This window comes from Podarcis melisellensis (assembly GCF_964234715.1).
Source record: "Podarcis melisellensis genome assembly, chromosome: 9".
Lineage (NCBI taxonomy): Eukaryota > Metazoa > Chordata > Lepidosauria > Squamata > Lacertidae > Podarcis > Podarcis melisellensis.
This window is the reverse complement of record NC_138541.1, coordinates 3831155-3845811: the sequence shown is the minus strand read 5'-3', so window position 1 is coordinate 3845811 and position 14657 is coordinate 3831155. Positions and strand designations below refer to the sequence as shown.

The following is a 14657-nucleotide window of genomic DNA, read 5'->3' as shown; positions in this document are numbered from 1 at the left end:
CAAAGCATCCCTCATTTGCAGCAAAGGACAATCAGATCTGCTGCCTGGTCGAAATTCAGCCCTGAGCTCATGCAGAAAGCTTGTGCACTGTTGACAGGAGTGCAGCCCCCTTCCCGAAATTCCTGTAATTAAATGTTCTAGTTTGCTTTATGCCTGTTGTCTTTGTCCATGGAGTTTTCTTGACAGGGGTAACTGGAGTGGCTTGCCGGTTCCTACTCCAGGTGGATCACGTTTGGTCAAAACTCTTCACTATGACCTGTCCATCTTGGGTGGCCTTGCACAGCATAGCTCATAGCTTCTCTGAGTTATTCAAGCCCCTTCGCCACAGCAAGGCAGTGATCCATGAAGGGGTTTTCCCAGTAGTGATGTATGGAAGTGAGAGCTGGACCATCAAGAAGGCTGATCGCCGAAGAATTGAAGCTTTTAAATTATGGTGCTGGAGGAGACTCTTGAGAGTCCCATGGACTGCAAGAAGATCCAACCTCTCCATTCTTAAGGAAATCAGCCCTGAGTGCTCACTGGAAGGACAGATCCTGAAGCTGAGGCTCCAAGACTTTGGCCACCTCATGAGAAGAGAAGACTCCCTGGAAAAGACTCTGATGTTGGGAAAGATGGAGGGCACAAGGAGAAGGGGACAACAGAGGACGAGATGGTTGGACAGTGTTCTTGAAGCTACCAGCATGAGTTTGACCAAACTGCGGGAGGCAGTGGAAGACAGGAGTGCCTGGCGTGCTCTGGTCCAGGGGGTCACGAAGAGTCGGACACAACTAAACAACAATACAGTAGATTTCTATGGGCAGTCATCCTTCCACTCCCAGAAAGTGATATAGGGTGTCCCAGAAGTTATATTATCGATGTGAATCTCTATTATTAGATTTATGGTTCATGTCCTGTGAGCTCTATGGAAAGAGCGGCTCCCGTGAGCCGGAGCCCTTCCTCAGGGCCTTACCATAGAGAGAAGGAGGCATTCCCTAGCCAGACTGCTGGCAATCCTGTGTGCAATCCTATGAGCAGGAACGGGGGGGGGGGGGGGGGAGGTGCCCTGCAGATAGGACTCCATTTCCCATCAGCCCCTGCCACCAGCAGCATGGTCAAGCATGATGGGAGTTGTAGTACTCCAGGAACACCTGTTGGAACCACAGCTTATCTCCATCCCTGCTAAACACGCCTTACATGTCCCGTTTAACCCAGAGCTTCCTTCTGAACCATAACGCTGCATAACAGCGGGTTGGGCTACATGACCTTTGGGGGTCCCCTTCCAACCCTTCCAATTTAAAATTCTAATTGGAGTTGTTGTTTTTCCTTGCTAGGAATCATTGGCTTAAAAAAAAAGGTTGTGCAGTTTGAGTGAGAGCTCAAAACTGCCCCACCCAAAACTGCGGATTACCCCCGCAGGTTAATCTGCAGCTCTAATATATTCTCACTACTTGGGAGTAAAGCCATGCAGACTGACTTCTGTCAGGGATTTCTCTAGCTGTGATTCCTGTATTGCAGGAGTTTGAACTAGATGACCATTTCCAAGGCTAGGATTATATAATACGAATCCTTGTGAACTACACTTTAATCTTTAACATCACCCCCTTGATAGTCTTCAGAAAGTCTCTTTTAATTTATATTTCTCAGGCTCTGATGACTCCAAACCATAGCTGTCAATTTCCCCCTTTTCTTGCGAGGAATCCTATTCGGAATAAGGGAAATTCCCTTTTAAAAAGGACAACGTTGACAGCTATGCGGATGACTCCAAACCCTCGATCTTTACAAAAAGGAAGTAAATTAACCTCTCGCTGTTCTTTTCCCCCTATTAGAAGCTTGTTGGTAGGATCTCCCCCCCCCAAAAAAACCCCCACCAATATGGGTGGCAGCTGATGGATTCGAACCCTCCACCAATGGCATCATGAAGAGCTTGGGCTCCTCCAATGAGAGGAAGCTGGAGGGCGGGTTTTTCCCTTAACAGCAAATGTCAGTGTGAAGAGTGTTGCACAGCTGATGCTCGCCCAGAGAGCGCTTGCAAGAGGCGGCCCTTGGCAGGCAGCTGTTGCGGCCCCCCAAGCAATGCTCCCCATTTGGCCCAGATGTTTGTGCATCTTGCTCTGCTTCGGCCCCTTCGCTCACAGTGAGTATCCCCTCGGCTTCCTAACCTGGGGCTGGTGCATTTATTTGGGCCGGAAGCTTCTGGCTGACAGCTGGCATGGCAGAAACCCTGCCTTACCCCTCTCAAATGCTCAAATCGACCGGATCTTCCTTCGATCTTCCTTCCTCTTTTCACACTCATGTGTTTGCCTTGTCTAGCCTTAGTAATTTGCATGGGTCATTTTATAAAGAGGTTCCTTTCTCAAGATCTTGCAATGCTTTTTAATTATAGTAATACAGTGGCACCTCGGGTTAAGTACTTAATTCGTTCCAGAGGTCCGTTCTTAACTTGAAACTGTTCTTAACCTGAAGCACCACTTCAGCTAATGGGGCCTCCTGCTGCCGCCGCGCCCCCGGAGCACAATTTCTGTTCTCATCCTGAAGCAAAGTTCTTAACCTGAGGTACTATTTCTGGGTTAGCGGAGTCTGTAACCTGAAGCGTCTGTAACCTGAAGCGTATGCAACCTGAGGTAGCACTGTAATAATAATAATAATTTATTATTTGTACCCTGCCCATCTGGCTGGGTTTCCCCAGCCACTCTGGGCAGCTTCCAACAAAGATTAAAAATACATTAAAATGTCACACATTAAAAACTTCCCTAAACAGGGCTGCCTTCAGACGTCTTCTAAAAGTCGGATACAGTGGTACCTCGGGTTAAGTACTTAATTCATTCTGGTCCGTTCTTAACCTGAAACTGTTCTTAACCTGAAGCGCCACTTTAGCTAATGGGGCCTCCTGCTGCCGCCACGCCGCCGGAGCACAATTTCTGTTCTCATCCTGAAGCAAAGTTCTCAACCCGAGGTACTATTTCTGGGTTAGCGGAGTCTGTAACCTGAAGCGTATATAACCTGAAGTGTATGTAACCCGAGGTACCACTGTAGTTGTTTATCTCTTTGACATCTGATGGGAGGGCATTCCACAGAGCGGGCGCCACCACCAAGAAGGCCCTCTGCCTGGTTCCCTGTAACCTCACTTCTCACAGGGAGGGAACCGCCAGAAGGCCCTCGGAGGTGGACCTCAGTGTCCGGGTAGAACGATGGGGGTGGAGATGCTCCTTCAGGTATACTGGGCTGAGGCTCTCCCTTCCTGCAGTTTCCAGCAACGGATATAGATAAGCCTTGCTGCCTCCAACTGTGACCCCGTCCATTTAAAAGCACATTCTCTCCCCACCCACCCAAAGGATCCTCAGAACAGCAATTTTCTTATGTGTGCTGGGAATTGTAGTTCTGCGGGGTAAACTATAGTTCCCGAGATTTTGACGGTGAGGTTTGGGAAGGATCCAAACGATGGATTCAAATTGCAAAAGGGAAATTCCGACATTAGGAAGAACTTTCTGGCAGTAAGAGCTGTTCAACAGTGGGACAGACGTCCTGAAAAGGTGACAAGACTATCGGTCAGGGATTATTCAGCTACGTGGCGTGGAAGGTTGTCATTGGCAAGGCACCGGTTTCCAGAGCGGCCCACGTGCTTCTTGCAACTGCTCCAGAGTATATGGTGTGTGGGCTTTGCAATCTCAAGCCTATTTATAATTCCTTTCTCCCCCCCCCCCCCCGCCTCCTATTTGCAGCGTGGCAACAGCCGCTTGCATGGAATGCGGCCAGGCAAATTGTTTCCATTCTTCCTCTTCCTCTCGCAGTTATGGGCCGGCTTGAAAAACGTGGTCTCCCAGGATTGGCATAATAGAACATTCCAGGGGGCCGAAAATGGAGGTGGTCATATATTCAGATATCAACTCCCCTCTTTTTTCCTCCAATAATCATCCTATTCAGTCTTTCTCCTATAGAAGCGTGAAGCACCAGGGAACTATGCATCCTGTCCCCAGACCCTTCCTTGATTTCCAAAGCTGCTCTGAGATTCTCTTCGCAATCCCACAGACCCACAAAATCCCAGCCGCTGTCATAAATTTGTCTTGGTTGGCAGCTACAGGTTGGCGTTTCTGCCGGAGGTGGTATTCAGCTAATTTCCTTTCGGGTTTGGACCCTGGAATGCAATTGTGGATAGGGCGATTGTGCTGGAGAAAAGTAGATAAGCCTACCACCTGATAAAATCTTCACATATATATATATATTTAAAAACCCTTCCAGTTTAGTTAGTTCAGCCTTGGCCAGCCTGATGCCCTGCAGGTGTGTTGGACTACAAATCCCATCAGCCACAGCCAGCTGATGGGATTTGTAGTCCAAAACAACCGAAGGGCACCAAGCTGGCAAAGGCCGAGTTAGTCCATGTTTCCTCCCTGATCATCACGTCAAAGGAGGAAAGGTGTTATTGCATGACAGACTTAAACTGGTTTGAAAGGCATTCCCTGTAGCTGAGGTGACCTTGGCTATGGGAAGAGGGCTGAGATTCTCAGCACCTCACAAAACCACAGGTATAAAACTGATATAAGTTTGTTGCATAGCCACACCCTTAGCCCAGCAACAGCTGGAAGCAGTTTTCTTCTGGATGAAAAGGTCTCTTCACTGAACCTATCTTCAGTTCTTGCTTTTGTATTTAAAAAAACAACAACTATTGTCTAGATGTTTTGATGGTAAGTTTGCAAATCACCATGGGACAGAAATGCAAAAGCAGATTCATAAATAGGTAGATGCAGTACGATCGCATTTTGTGCAGGGGTTCAGTTCCAAGGGTTCCATGTCAAACCTCGGTTCTCGAACGGTTCCGTTTTTGAACATTTTGGCTCTCGAATGCTGAGAACCTTTGAAATAAAAAATTTAAGGTCTTATATATGTAATAAATGTTCATAAATGTACAGAAAATAACAGAGGCCATCCAGAGAATATTGAGAAGCAAAGCAGATCGTAAGCCTGATCTTTATTGAACTGTTGCAACAGGGTCCCCACTCACCCCACACAGGAGAAGGAGGATCCCAAACAAAGGTGTGCCCCCCCTTATATAGACATTTTAAATTGCCCGCCCTGGAGTCCAAGATGGAGGAGTGTTAACGTATATAAAATTGTACATATGGTTGATTTGAATATGTTATTATTGATTATGTATACCCAATGTATCAGCCGCCTAGGGGGTTTCACTGTTTGTATTTGGTTGTTGGTAAAAAAAAAAAGTAAACTAAAAAAAATGCACTTAAGATGTGACTGTGCTGTAATGAAAATAGCCAGTGTATCCCAGTGCTCCCTTCATCTCTGTTTTCTTGGAAACTCTTTTGGCACAATCTGCCCCAAGAGTTCATACTCTCTTTCTCTCTTGGCACTGCAGGCTTACGTATCCAGGAATACCTCTACTTCCAGGTATTGAGCCCTGGCGATATCCGCTACATCTTCACTGCCACCCCGGCCAAGGATTTCGGAGGGGTGTTTGTAAGTATGAGAACCAGGCTCCCGTCCCCTCCCAGCCATGCCCAACATCATTTTATTTTTTTACTTTTATTAATCACATTTATATACCGCCTTTATTTTCCAGGGATCTCAAGGTGGTGTATATGTCTCTCCTCCTCCTCCTCCTTCTCCTTCTCCTCCTCCTCCTCCTCCTCCTCATTTCATCCTCACAACAACCTTGTGAGGTAGGGCTAGGCTAAGAGATGGTGACCGACTCCAAGCTCACTCAGTGAGCTTCATGGCTAGGTGGGGATTCGAATCCTGCTTTCCCAGGTCTGAGTCCAGCGCTCTAACCACTACGCCACACTGACTGCAAAACAGTCTTCATTTTTTGGAGGGAGGGTTTAAAATGTAACTGAAGTGTTCCAAAAGCCAGGAAGGATTGGACTCTGATTAATAAAATACACATGAGGCTTGGCCAGCAAGACTCTGGGAGGGTGCCAATAATAATTCCCTCCACCCCTCGGCCCAGGTCGTTTTATTCACAAAAGAACTTTTTACACATGGTTCGTAAGAACCAATCAGATTTCCTCTGAGCATTTTAAAAACCCCACGTGGGACAAAGTCAGATCAGAAGAAATTCTTTGAACTACAAAGAAACTATTTCCTACTTGAGCATGCATATGTAGTTCAGAGTAAATAAAATAGGAATAAAAGGAGGAATGCATTCAGCAAAACCCCGGAGGTCATAAGCAGGAATAAACAGGAGAGGAAGGATGGCAGTATTTACCATCTCCTTGTGAACTCTCTTCCTGGCCCTTAAGATCTATCTAAAGATTAACAAACTACATCAAAATAACCTACTATTTTTATGTACTGAGGATGCCCGGTGAAGCAACTGGCCTGTGTTTTTAGAATGCTTATACGTGCCTGTCAGGTGTAGAGAAAACAAATGGCAGAGGTGGAGAGGCTTGTGGGATTCGATCAGAAATTATTGTCAATTAATCAAACCCAGTCAACACAATGCTTTCATTGCTGACACAGTGGCTTGCTCCATATTTCATAATTCCTCCATATTTCATAGCAATCCCACCTGACCCCCACAGTGACAGAGAGGATAACAAATGTATTAGGACGTAAGCTTCCATTAACAATAGCTCATTTCATCCAATACTTGAAGTGTTATCCTGAGTCACTGGTACATTTTCACATGGTTGGATGTGTGTGAGATGAGCCATAAGCTAATAATGGCAAAAATTGCTTTAAAAAAGAGGGATAATTTGCAAAAACAAAAAACAAGTAGCTGATAACACAGGCGTCCTGGCATTGATATGCTAGTTCACCACTGTGCTTCACTGGGTTCTCATGGCGCCAGAAGGAGAAAGCAAGAAGCCCTGGCGCTTCTGTCTGAGATATTCAGCACGTTTTAATTTTGCTCTGCTTTCTTTCTACCTCTCTTTCGTCTGCCCAAGAACACGAGATACCAGCAGATCTACCTGGTCCCAGCAGACCCTCCGGAGGCTTGCGGGGCTCTGAACAATGGAGTCTTCATCGAAGGCCAGATCGCCTTGGTGGAGCGCGGGTGAGTTTCCTCGCATGGGAAGAGGGCCGGGATGTTTTCAAGGGCTACGCTTTTAATTAATGGGATTGCTTTCATATGCATTTTGATTAACCTTCCCGTGAGTCGCTTGTTCGCCCGCACACTTTTTGACGCATTTCCCTGTCTCTTTCCAAAAGTCTGCACACAAAGCCCTTAACAACTCAGGACCCAGTTTGCCTGCCGTAGGCCCTAGCTGGTGACACCAGTCACGAAATTAAAAGACGCCTGCTTCTTGGGAGAAAAGCAATGGCAAACCTAGGCAGCATCTTAAAAAGCAGTGAAATCAGCTTTTGAATTATGGTGCTGGAGGAGACTCATGAGAGTCCCATGGACTGCAAGAAGATCCAACTTATCCATTCTGAAGGAAATCAGCCCTGAGTGCTCACTGGAAGGACAGATCCTGAAGCTGAGGCTCCAAGACTTTGGCCACCTCATGAGAAGAGAAGACTCCCTGATGTTGGGAGAGTCCATGGGACTCTCAAAAGTCTCCTGCAGCACCATAATTCAAAAGCATCTTCGGCGATCAGCCTTCTTTATGGTCCAGCTCTCACTTCCATACATCACTACTGGGAAAACCATAGCTTTAACTATATGGGCCTTTGTTGGCAAGATGATGTCTCTGCTTTTTAAGCTGCTGTCTAGGTTTGTCATTGCTTTTCTCCCAAGAAGCAGGTGTCTTTTAATTTCGTGGCTGCTGTCACCATCTGCAGTGATCATGGAGCCCAAGAAAGTAAAACCTCTCACTGCCTCCATTTCTTCCCCTTCTATTTGCCAAGAGGTGATGAGCCCAGTGGCCATGATCTTCATTTTTTTGATGTTGAGCTTCAGACCATATTTTGCGCTCTCCTCTTTCACCCGATGATGATGATAGCAATAGCAATAGTAATAGTACCCCTCCCATCTTACTGGGTTTCCCCAGCCGCTCAGGGCGGCTTCAGTTATAAAAACATAATAAAGTGCCATACATTCCAAACTTCCCTATACAGGGAACAATACCTGTCTAGTTTGGATCTGAGTGTCTTTGGGGGCGCAGGACTCGAAACTCTCTTGCGGCCTTTCCGGCAGGGGCTGCTCATTCTTGTCCAAGACTCGCATCGTACAGGAACTCGGCGGCCGTGCGGTGATCATCGCGGACAACGCCTATGACAATGACAGCTCCTACGTGGAGATGATCCAGGATAGCACCAGGCGGACGGCAGACATCCCTGCCCTCTTCCTGCTCGGGAGGGACGGGTAAGTGGCTTCGAGCTGGCGTAAGCAGAGGCTTCCAAGATCAGGCAAAATCCCCCCCGTGGCTGGATCTACACTCACCTTTTAAACGTTATTAGAACGATATCGGAAATATCGTTCTAAAACGTCAAGACAATAAAGGTCCCTTTTGCTTTCTTTCCCTGCCGTCTTCCTGGTTTCTGGTTGCTCTCGTGTCACATTTTAATTACGCACCGTGGACATTAAAACATAACGCCACGTGGCGATATGGTTAACAGAATCTTCCTTTGACTTTTTCTTAGTGTTAAAAACCATGAGTGTAGATCAGCCCTGCGTCTTGGAAAAATAGAAGACAATCTTGGAAATGAAACAAAATAAAAAATTCCTTCCAGTAGCACCTTAGAAAGGTAAAGGGACCCCTGACCATTAGGTGCAGTCGTGACTGACTCTGGGGTTGCGGCGCTCATCTCGCTTTATTGGTCGAGGGAGCCGGCGTACAGCTTCTGGGTCATGTGGCCAGCATGACTAAGCCGCTTCTGGAGAACCAGAGCAGCGCACGGAAACGCCGTTTACTTTCCTGCTGGAGCGGTACCTATTTATCTACTTGCACTTTGATGTGCTCTTGAACTGCTAGGTTGGCAGGAGCAGGGACCGAGCAACAGGAGCTCACCCCGTCGCGGGGATTCAAACCGCTGACCTTCTGATCGGCAAGTCCTAGGCTCTGTGGTTTAACCCACAGCGCCACCTGTGTCCCAGTAGCACCTTAGAGACCAACTAAGTTTGTTATTAGTATGAGCTTTCGTGTGCATGCACACTTCTTCAGATGTGAAAGCACATGAAAGCTTATACCGATAACAAACTTAGTTGGTCTCTAAGGTGCTACTGGAAGGAATTTTATAATTTTGTTTCGACTACAGCAGACCAACATGGCTACCTACCTGTAACTAGATTCTTGGAAATGGTAAAGAAATGGGGGGTTTTATCAGTGCTGGCTCTGTTGGAGGGCATCGCCCCTTGAGTACCTGTTTGCTGGAAATCACAAGTGGAGAGAGAGGACGGTTGAACTCAGGACCTGTTACTGGCTTCCTGTAGACACCTGGTCAGTTACTGTAAGAAACAGGAAGCTGGACAGATGTAGCCAGACCAGTTATGTGGCTTCTCTTAAGTGCATAGTATTAAATTTGAGTGCAGTAACTATTGGGTTATGGTTATGATATAAAAAGAGTGAAGATTGGGTGTAGCAATGAGATTTAAAAAAGAAAGCCACAGAAAAGGGGATGAGAAGCCAATAAAACAGAAGAAACATTGGGATTTTATGTGAAATTTGTGGAAAGTTTAATAAACTATATTATAAGAAATAAAAAAAATTGAGTGCAGAGAGCTGGTGTGCAAATCTGCTGGCAGCAGTAACAACCCTAGCAACAACAACAAAATCTAACAATGGGGAAATGGAGGAGAGCTTGCCAAATATTAGGAATGCAGAAATTTACCCATTTTAAAAGTGTATTGGCACAGAGAAGCAGCAAAACCAGTTCCTTTTTAAAAAACGAAAAACTGAGTGAGTGGTTGGCAGGTTCCAGAACAGGATCAAAGCTCTGGAAAACATCAGCCCAAAACTATTGAGTGATGTGGAGATAGAACACGTTTATGTCACAAGTCCGACTTGGAACAAGGACGCTTACTGGGGATACCTGGAACGGAGTGGGCAAAAGGGACATTGCAGGCCACTTGGAGATGGCTGGCCACTTTAGTGTGGCCCCACGGGTTTCCACCAGACTCCTGCAAACATTGGTCGGACCTTGACAGGCTGCTGGGATCCTGGCTGGTTGGTTGGTTTGGAAAAATGTAGATGGGGCAAAGGCAAACCCATCGCTGATCCAGAATAGAAATTGAGCAGCTGTACTGCGCTATGGAGGACATGGGTGACGCTGTGGGTTAAACCACAGAGCCTAGGACTTGCCGATCAGAAGGTCAGCAGTTCGAAAGCACGTCAAAGTGGCACCGCTCCAGCGGAACCAGATTGGGACAGACAGAAGTACTGTTTTGGGGGGACAGGAGGCGGGCAGATGTAGAGGACTCCCGGGTCCTGAATGGGGCAACTGTGCCCCTGGAGGACCAGCTGTGCAGCCTGGGAGTCATTTTGGACTCACAGCTGTCCATGGAGGCGCTAGTTAATTCTGTGTCCAGGGCAGCTGTTTACCAGCTCCATCTGGTACGCAGGCTGAGACCTTCCCTGCCAGTGGACTGTCTCACCAGAGTGGTTCATGCTCTGGTTATCTCCCGCTTGGACTGCAATGTGCTCTACGTGGGGCTACCTTTGAAGGTGACCCGGAAACTACAACTAATCCAGAATGCGGCAGCCAGACTGGTGACTGTGAGTGGCCACCCAGACCACATAACACCGGTCTTGAAAGACCTACATTGGCTCCCAGTACATTTCTGAGCACAATTCAAAGTGTTGGTGTTGACCTTTAAATCCCTAAACAGCCTCAGTCCAGTATACCTGAAGGAGCGTCTCCACCCCCATCATTCTGCCCTGACGCTGGAACCAGGCAGAGGGCCTTCTTGGTGGTGGCGCCCACCCTGTGGAATGCCCTCCCATCAGATGTCAAGGAAATAAACAACTACCAGACTTTTAGAAGACATCTGAAGGCAGCCCTGTTTAGGGAAGCTTTTAATGTTTAATAGGTTATTGTTTTTAATATTCTGTGGGAAGCTTGTCAGAGTGGCTGGAGAAACCCAGCCAGATGGGCGAGGTATAAATAATAAATTATTATTATTATTATTATTATTATTATTATTATTATTATTATCCCGCAAGCAAGATTCGAACACAAGAGCCCTCTGGCCTCCTGTGGTTTACAGCAACTGAGATTCAGAATCATCGCTGCCTCCGACTGTGACAGGGAGTTCCGTAGTTTAACTATGCGGTGTGTTCACCGGCCAAAGTCACTATGGTTTTGCCCCCCTCTTTCCAGGTACATGATCCGCCGGTCCTTGGAGCAGCACGGCCTCCCCTGGGCAGTCATCTCCATCCCTGTAAACGTCACCAGCATCTCAACCTACGAACTGATGCAGCCTCCGTGGACCTTTTGGTAGCAGAGAACAAGCAGGGCAAAGGATGCTGGCGAAGACGGACCACAGACTGGCCGGCTGGCCCTTCCGAAAGGAGCTGCGATGGGGCTTTATGAACTAGAAACCTCCTGGATGTTCCATCATCTTGCCTCTTTCAAGAATTGGAGCAACCGTTTTTGGGTGGCTTTTGTAGGTCAAAGGAGCTGCCCGCAGCGACTCAGCCCTATGGGCTACGTACTAAGCGTGGCACTGGCTTCCCCGCCTGGCACAACTCTCCAGGGGCGCGGTCAGAAGTCAGTCCTGGACCCTTGGGCACCAGGTACCACCAGTGGACTGTTCCAGCAAAATATCCCTTCGAAATCCTGTGATTCAGCAGAGGCAGTTTGCTCTTGTGTTGTTCCTCCTCCTCACTGGGCTCAGGATCGTAACCCCATCTCACTGGCTGCCAGGATGGGGCACCTGTGCTGCTTTGTTTGGAAGAGAGAGGCAGAGTGCTGGAGGACTGGAGGTGTGGATGATTTAGGTTACCTTTTTCCATCCATGGGGGAGCATCCCCACAGTAGTTTTGCGGTCCTGCTTCTTGTTCCGTTTTTGTTCGGCGATGCCACGGCCTTCCACGGCATCCTCTCCGAATTTCGAATGTGCCCTTTGGCAAACACTGTTTAAACTGGGGAACCCAAATCGTGGGACGCAAATCGTTTTCGGCTGCCAGAAGCTGCCAGCGTGGTGCCCCTGGGCACACAGCTGCCCCACACCAGGCCCCCCCTTCCCCAATAAAATAGGTTGTGGGGTTTTGTGTGCGTTTTATGCATAGCAGTTTTCCTACTTTGCAAACTGTGCCCAAGGGGCCAACAAGTTTGGCACTCCCTGCTGGTAGGCGCTGGTTGCCTCAGGGCCTTCTCCAAACCTTATTTCTAGCACATTTAAGAGTACAGTCATACGTCCGCTTCAGGTTGTGTTTTTTCAGGTTGCAGACTGCTGAAACCCGGAAGTACCATAACGGGTTTCTTCCAGGTTTCCGGAAGTACCAGAACGGGTTACTTCCGGGTTTCGGCAGTCGCGCATGCGCTGAATCGCAACCCACATGGGTTGCGAATGCTGCGGGTTGCGAACGTGCATCCCGCACGGATCACGTTCGCAACCCAAGTGTCCACTGTACCTTGGTTTTCGAACAGAATGCATTCCAGCAGTCCATTCGACTCCTGAAACCGTACGAAAGCACGGCTTCCGATTGGCTGCAGGAGCATCGTGCAGCCAATCGGAAGCCGTGCCAGAAGTTTGGCTTCCAAAAACCGTTCAAAAACTGCAACCCTCGTTTCTGGTTTTCGATCATTTAGGAGTACGAGTTCCAAGGCATTCGGCAACCAAGGTACGACTGCAGTCTTTTCACGGAAGAAAAAAAAAGAGAGGCGCTCAGACCCTCCTGAAATAAATCTAAGACAAAAGGAAAGCAGGACTCGCCTCTAAAATCCCCCCCCCAAGCAAACGGAAAGCACAACCCCATCCCCGCAAAAGTAGGCAGAGTGCACTACTGGTGCACAGAAGCATTTGGAGGAAATAGAGGATGGGGACTGGATCCGGCCCATTCGACTTCTCTATCCAGCCCGTGGACGGTCCGGGAATCAGCGTGTTTTTACACGAGTAGAATGCGTCCTTTTATTTAAAATGCATCTCTGGGTTATTTGTGGGGCATAGGAGTTCATTCATTCCACCCCCCCAAAAAAAATATAGTCCGCCCCCCCCCACATGGTCTGAGGAACAGTGGACCGGCCCCCTGCTGAAAAAGTTTGCTGACCCCTGAAATAGAGGATGGCTGGATTTTGCATTCTTGCCACTTCTGCTTGCAGAACGAAAACCCTCAAATTTAAAGTAAATAAATGGAAAGAGGAGGAACAGGAGGGTCTCCGCAGCTGCCAAGGGGTGATGGTCATAGAATCTTAGTTGGAAGGGACCCCATCGGGTCATCTAGTCCAACCTCGCCGCCCCGGTGCCCTCACAGTGATGTTTGAGGGCACCATGTTCTCAAATCCGAGAGAATAATAGCAAGAAAGATTTGGGAAATCATATTGGCTCCACTGCATGAAGAAACAAAAAAAATTCTTTCCAGTAGCACCTTAAAGACCAACTAAGTTAGATCTTGGTATGAGCTTTTGTGTGCATGCACACAAAAGCTAAGATAAGAATCTGAAGAAGTGTGCATGCACACGAAAGCTCATACCAAGAACTAACTTAGTTGGTCTTTAAGGTGCTACTGGAAAGAATTTTTTTTGTTTTGACTATGGCAGACCAACACGGCTATCTATCTGTAACTGCATGAAGAAGTGAGTGAAGGACATGAGGAGAGACCAGTTGCCAGCTGATCACCCTGAGTTAAGGGCTATTGGAGAGGACACGGCGATAATAATTTGTTCATGCGCTGGATCTAGCAGCTATAGGTCCTGTTGGGAGTCATGAAACTTTTCATAAAGGCCCTGACAAAGGAGACTGAAACGCGACAAGCTATGGTTTGTTACCAGACGTGTCAGAGCTTGCCTCCTTTTCTTCCTCGATGAGGACTAGAAACTTGGTTTTGAAAAGAAACGAAAACTGGGACACACCAGAACTGTCACGTCCTATCGTGGGTGGCGCTGTAGGTTAAACCACAGAGCCTTGGGCTTGCCGATCAGAAGGTTGGCGGTTCGAATCCCCACAACGGGGTGATCTCCCGTTGCTCGGTCCCTGCTGCTGCCAACTTAGCAGTTCGGAAGCGTGTCAAAGTGCAAGTAGATAAATAGGTACCACTCCGGCAGGAAGGTAAACGGCATTTTCGTGTGCTGCTCTGGTTGGCCAGAAGCGGCTTAGTCATGCTGGCCACATTACCCGGAAGCTGTACGCTGGCTCCCTCCGCCAGTAAAGCAAGATGAGCGCCGCAACCCCAGAGTCGGGAACGACTGGACCTAATGGTCAGGTTATGAAATCACAGCGCCCCACAAATAATACGATCCATCGCTCCCACAAACCTGCTTCATGGGTCTCAGTTTACCCTAGGTAGACTCACAGAATAAGAGAATTAAAAGGGTCCACAAGGGTCATCTAGTCCAACCCCCTTGCTGTGCAGGAATCTTTTGTCCAACATGGGGTTCAAACCCACGACTCTGAGATAAAGTGTCTCAGGCTGTACTCACTGAGCTGTCCCAGGGGATAAACTCTGCCCCACCTACAACACACACACCAAAAACCCTTGCAAAACTAGCTTCTTATTGCTCTTTTAAAACAGCAGAGAACTATTCCCTCCCAACTCTAAAATTCTACGATTATTTTCCAGACTGAACATACCCAGCTCCTTCAACCATTCCTCATACGGCTTGGCTCCCCGACCCTTGATCATCTT

General features: G+C 47.8%; 1 protein-coding gene across 3 annotated transcripts; it reads left to right on the top strand.

Moving 5' to 3' along the window:
• The first annotated feature begins 1968 nt into the window (after window positions 1-1968).
• Window positions 1969-11976, top strand: PRADC1 (protease associated domain containing 1). 3 transcript variants are annotated; one of them, XM_081925458.1, is made up of 5 exons: window positions 1969-2113; window positions 5345-5445; window positions 6876-6985; window positions 8069-8236; window positions 11191-11975. In XM_081925458.1, the coding sequence occupies exons 1-5, from the start codon at window positions 1987-1989 to the stop codon at window positions 11309-11311; spliced, it is 627 nt and encodes a 208-aa protein (XP_081781584.1). In that variant the 5' UTR covers window positions 1969-1986; the 3' UTR covers window positions 11312-11975. The 3 variants fall into 3 exon arrangements, with proteins under 3 accessions (XP_081781584.1, XP_081781585.1, XP_081781586.1); XM_081925459.1 differs by lacking the exon at window positions 1969-2113 and adding an exon at window positions 2143-2294 and having other exon boundaries at window positions 11191-11976; XM_081925460.1 differs by lacking the exon at window positions 1969-2113 and adding an exon at window positions 2611-2932 and having other exon boundaries at window positions 11191-11976.
• The last annotated feature ends 2681 nt before the right edge of the window (window positions 11977-14657 follow it).

Coding starts and splice junctions, on each gene's coding strand:
- PRADC1 (XM_081925458.1), top strand. CDS start 1,987: ATGCTCGCCCAGAGAGCGCTTGCAAGAGGCGGCCCTTGGCAGGCAGCT. Junction 2,114..5,344: donor CTTCGGCCCCTTCGCTCACA/GTGAGTATCCCC, acceptor TTGGCACTGCAG/GCTTACGTATCCAGGAATAC. Junction 5,446..6,875: donor AGGATTTCGGAGGGGTGTTT/GTAAGTATGAGA, acceptor CGTCTGCCCAAG/AACACGAGATACCAGCAGAT.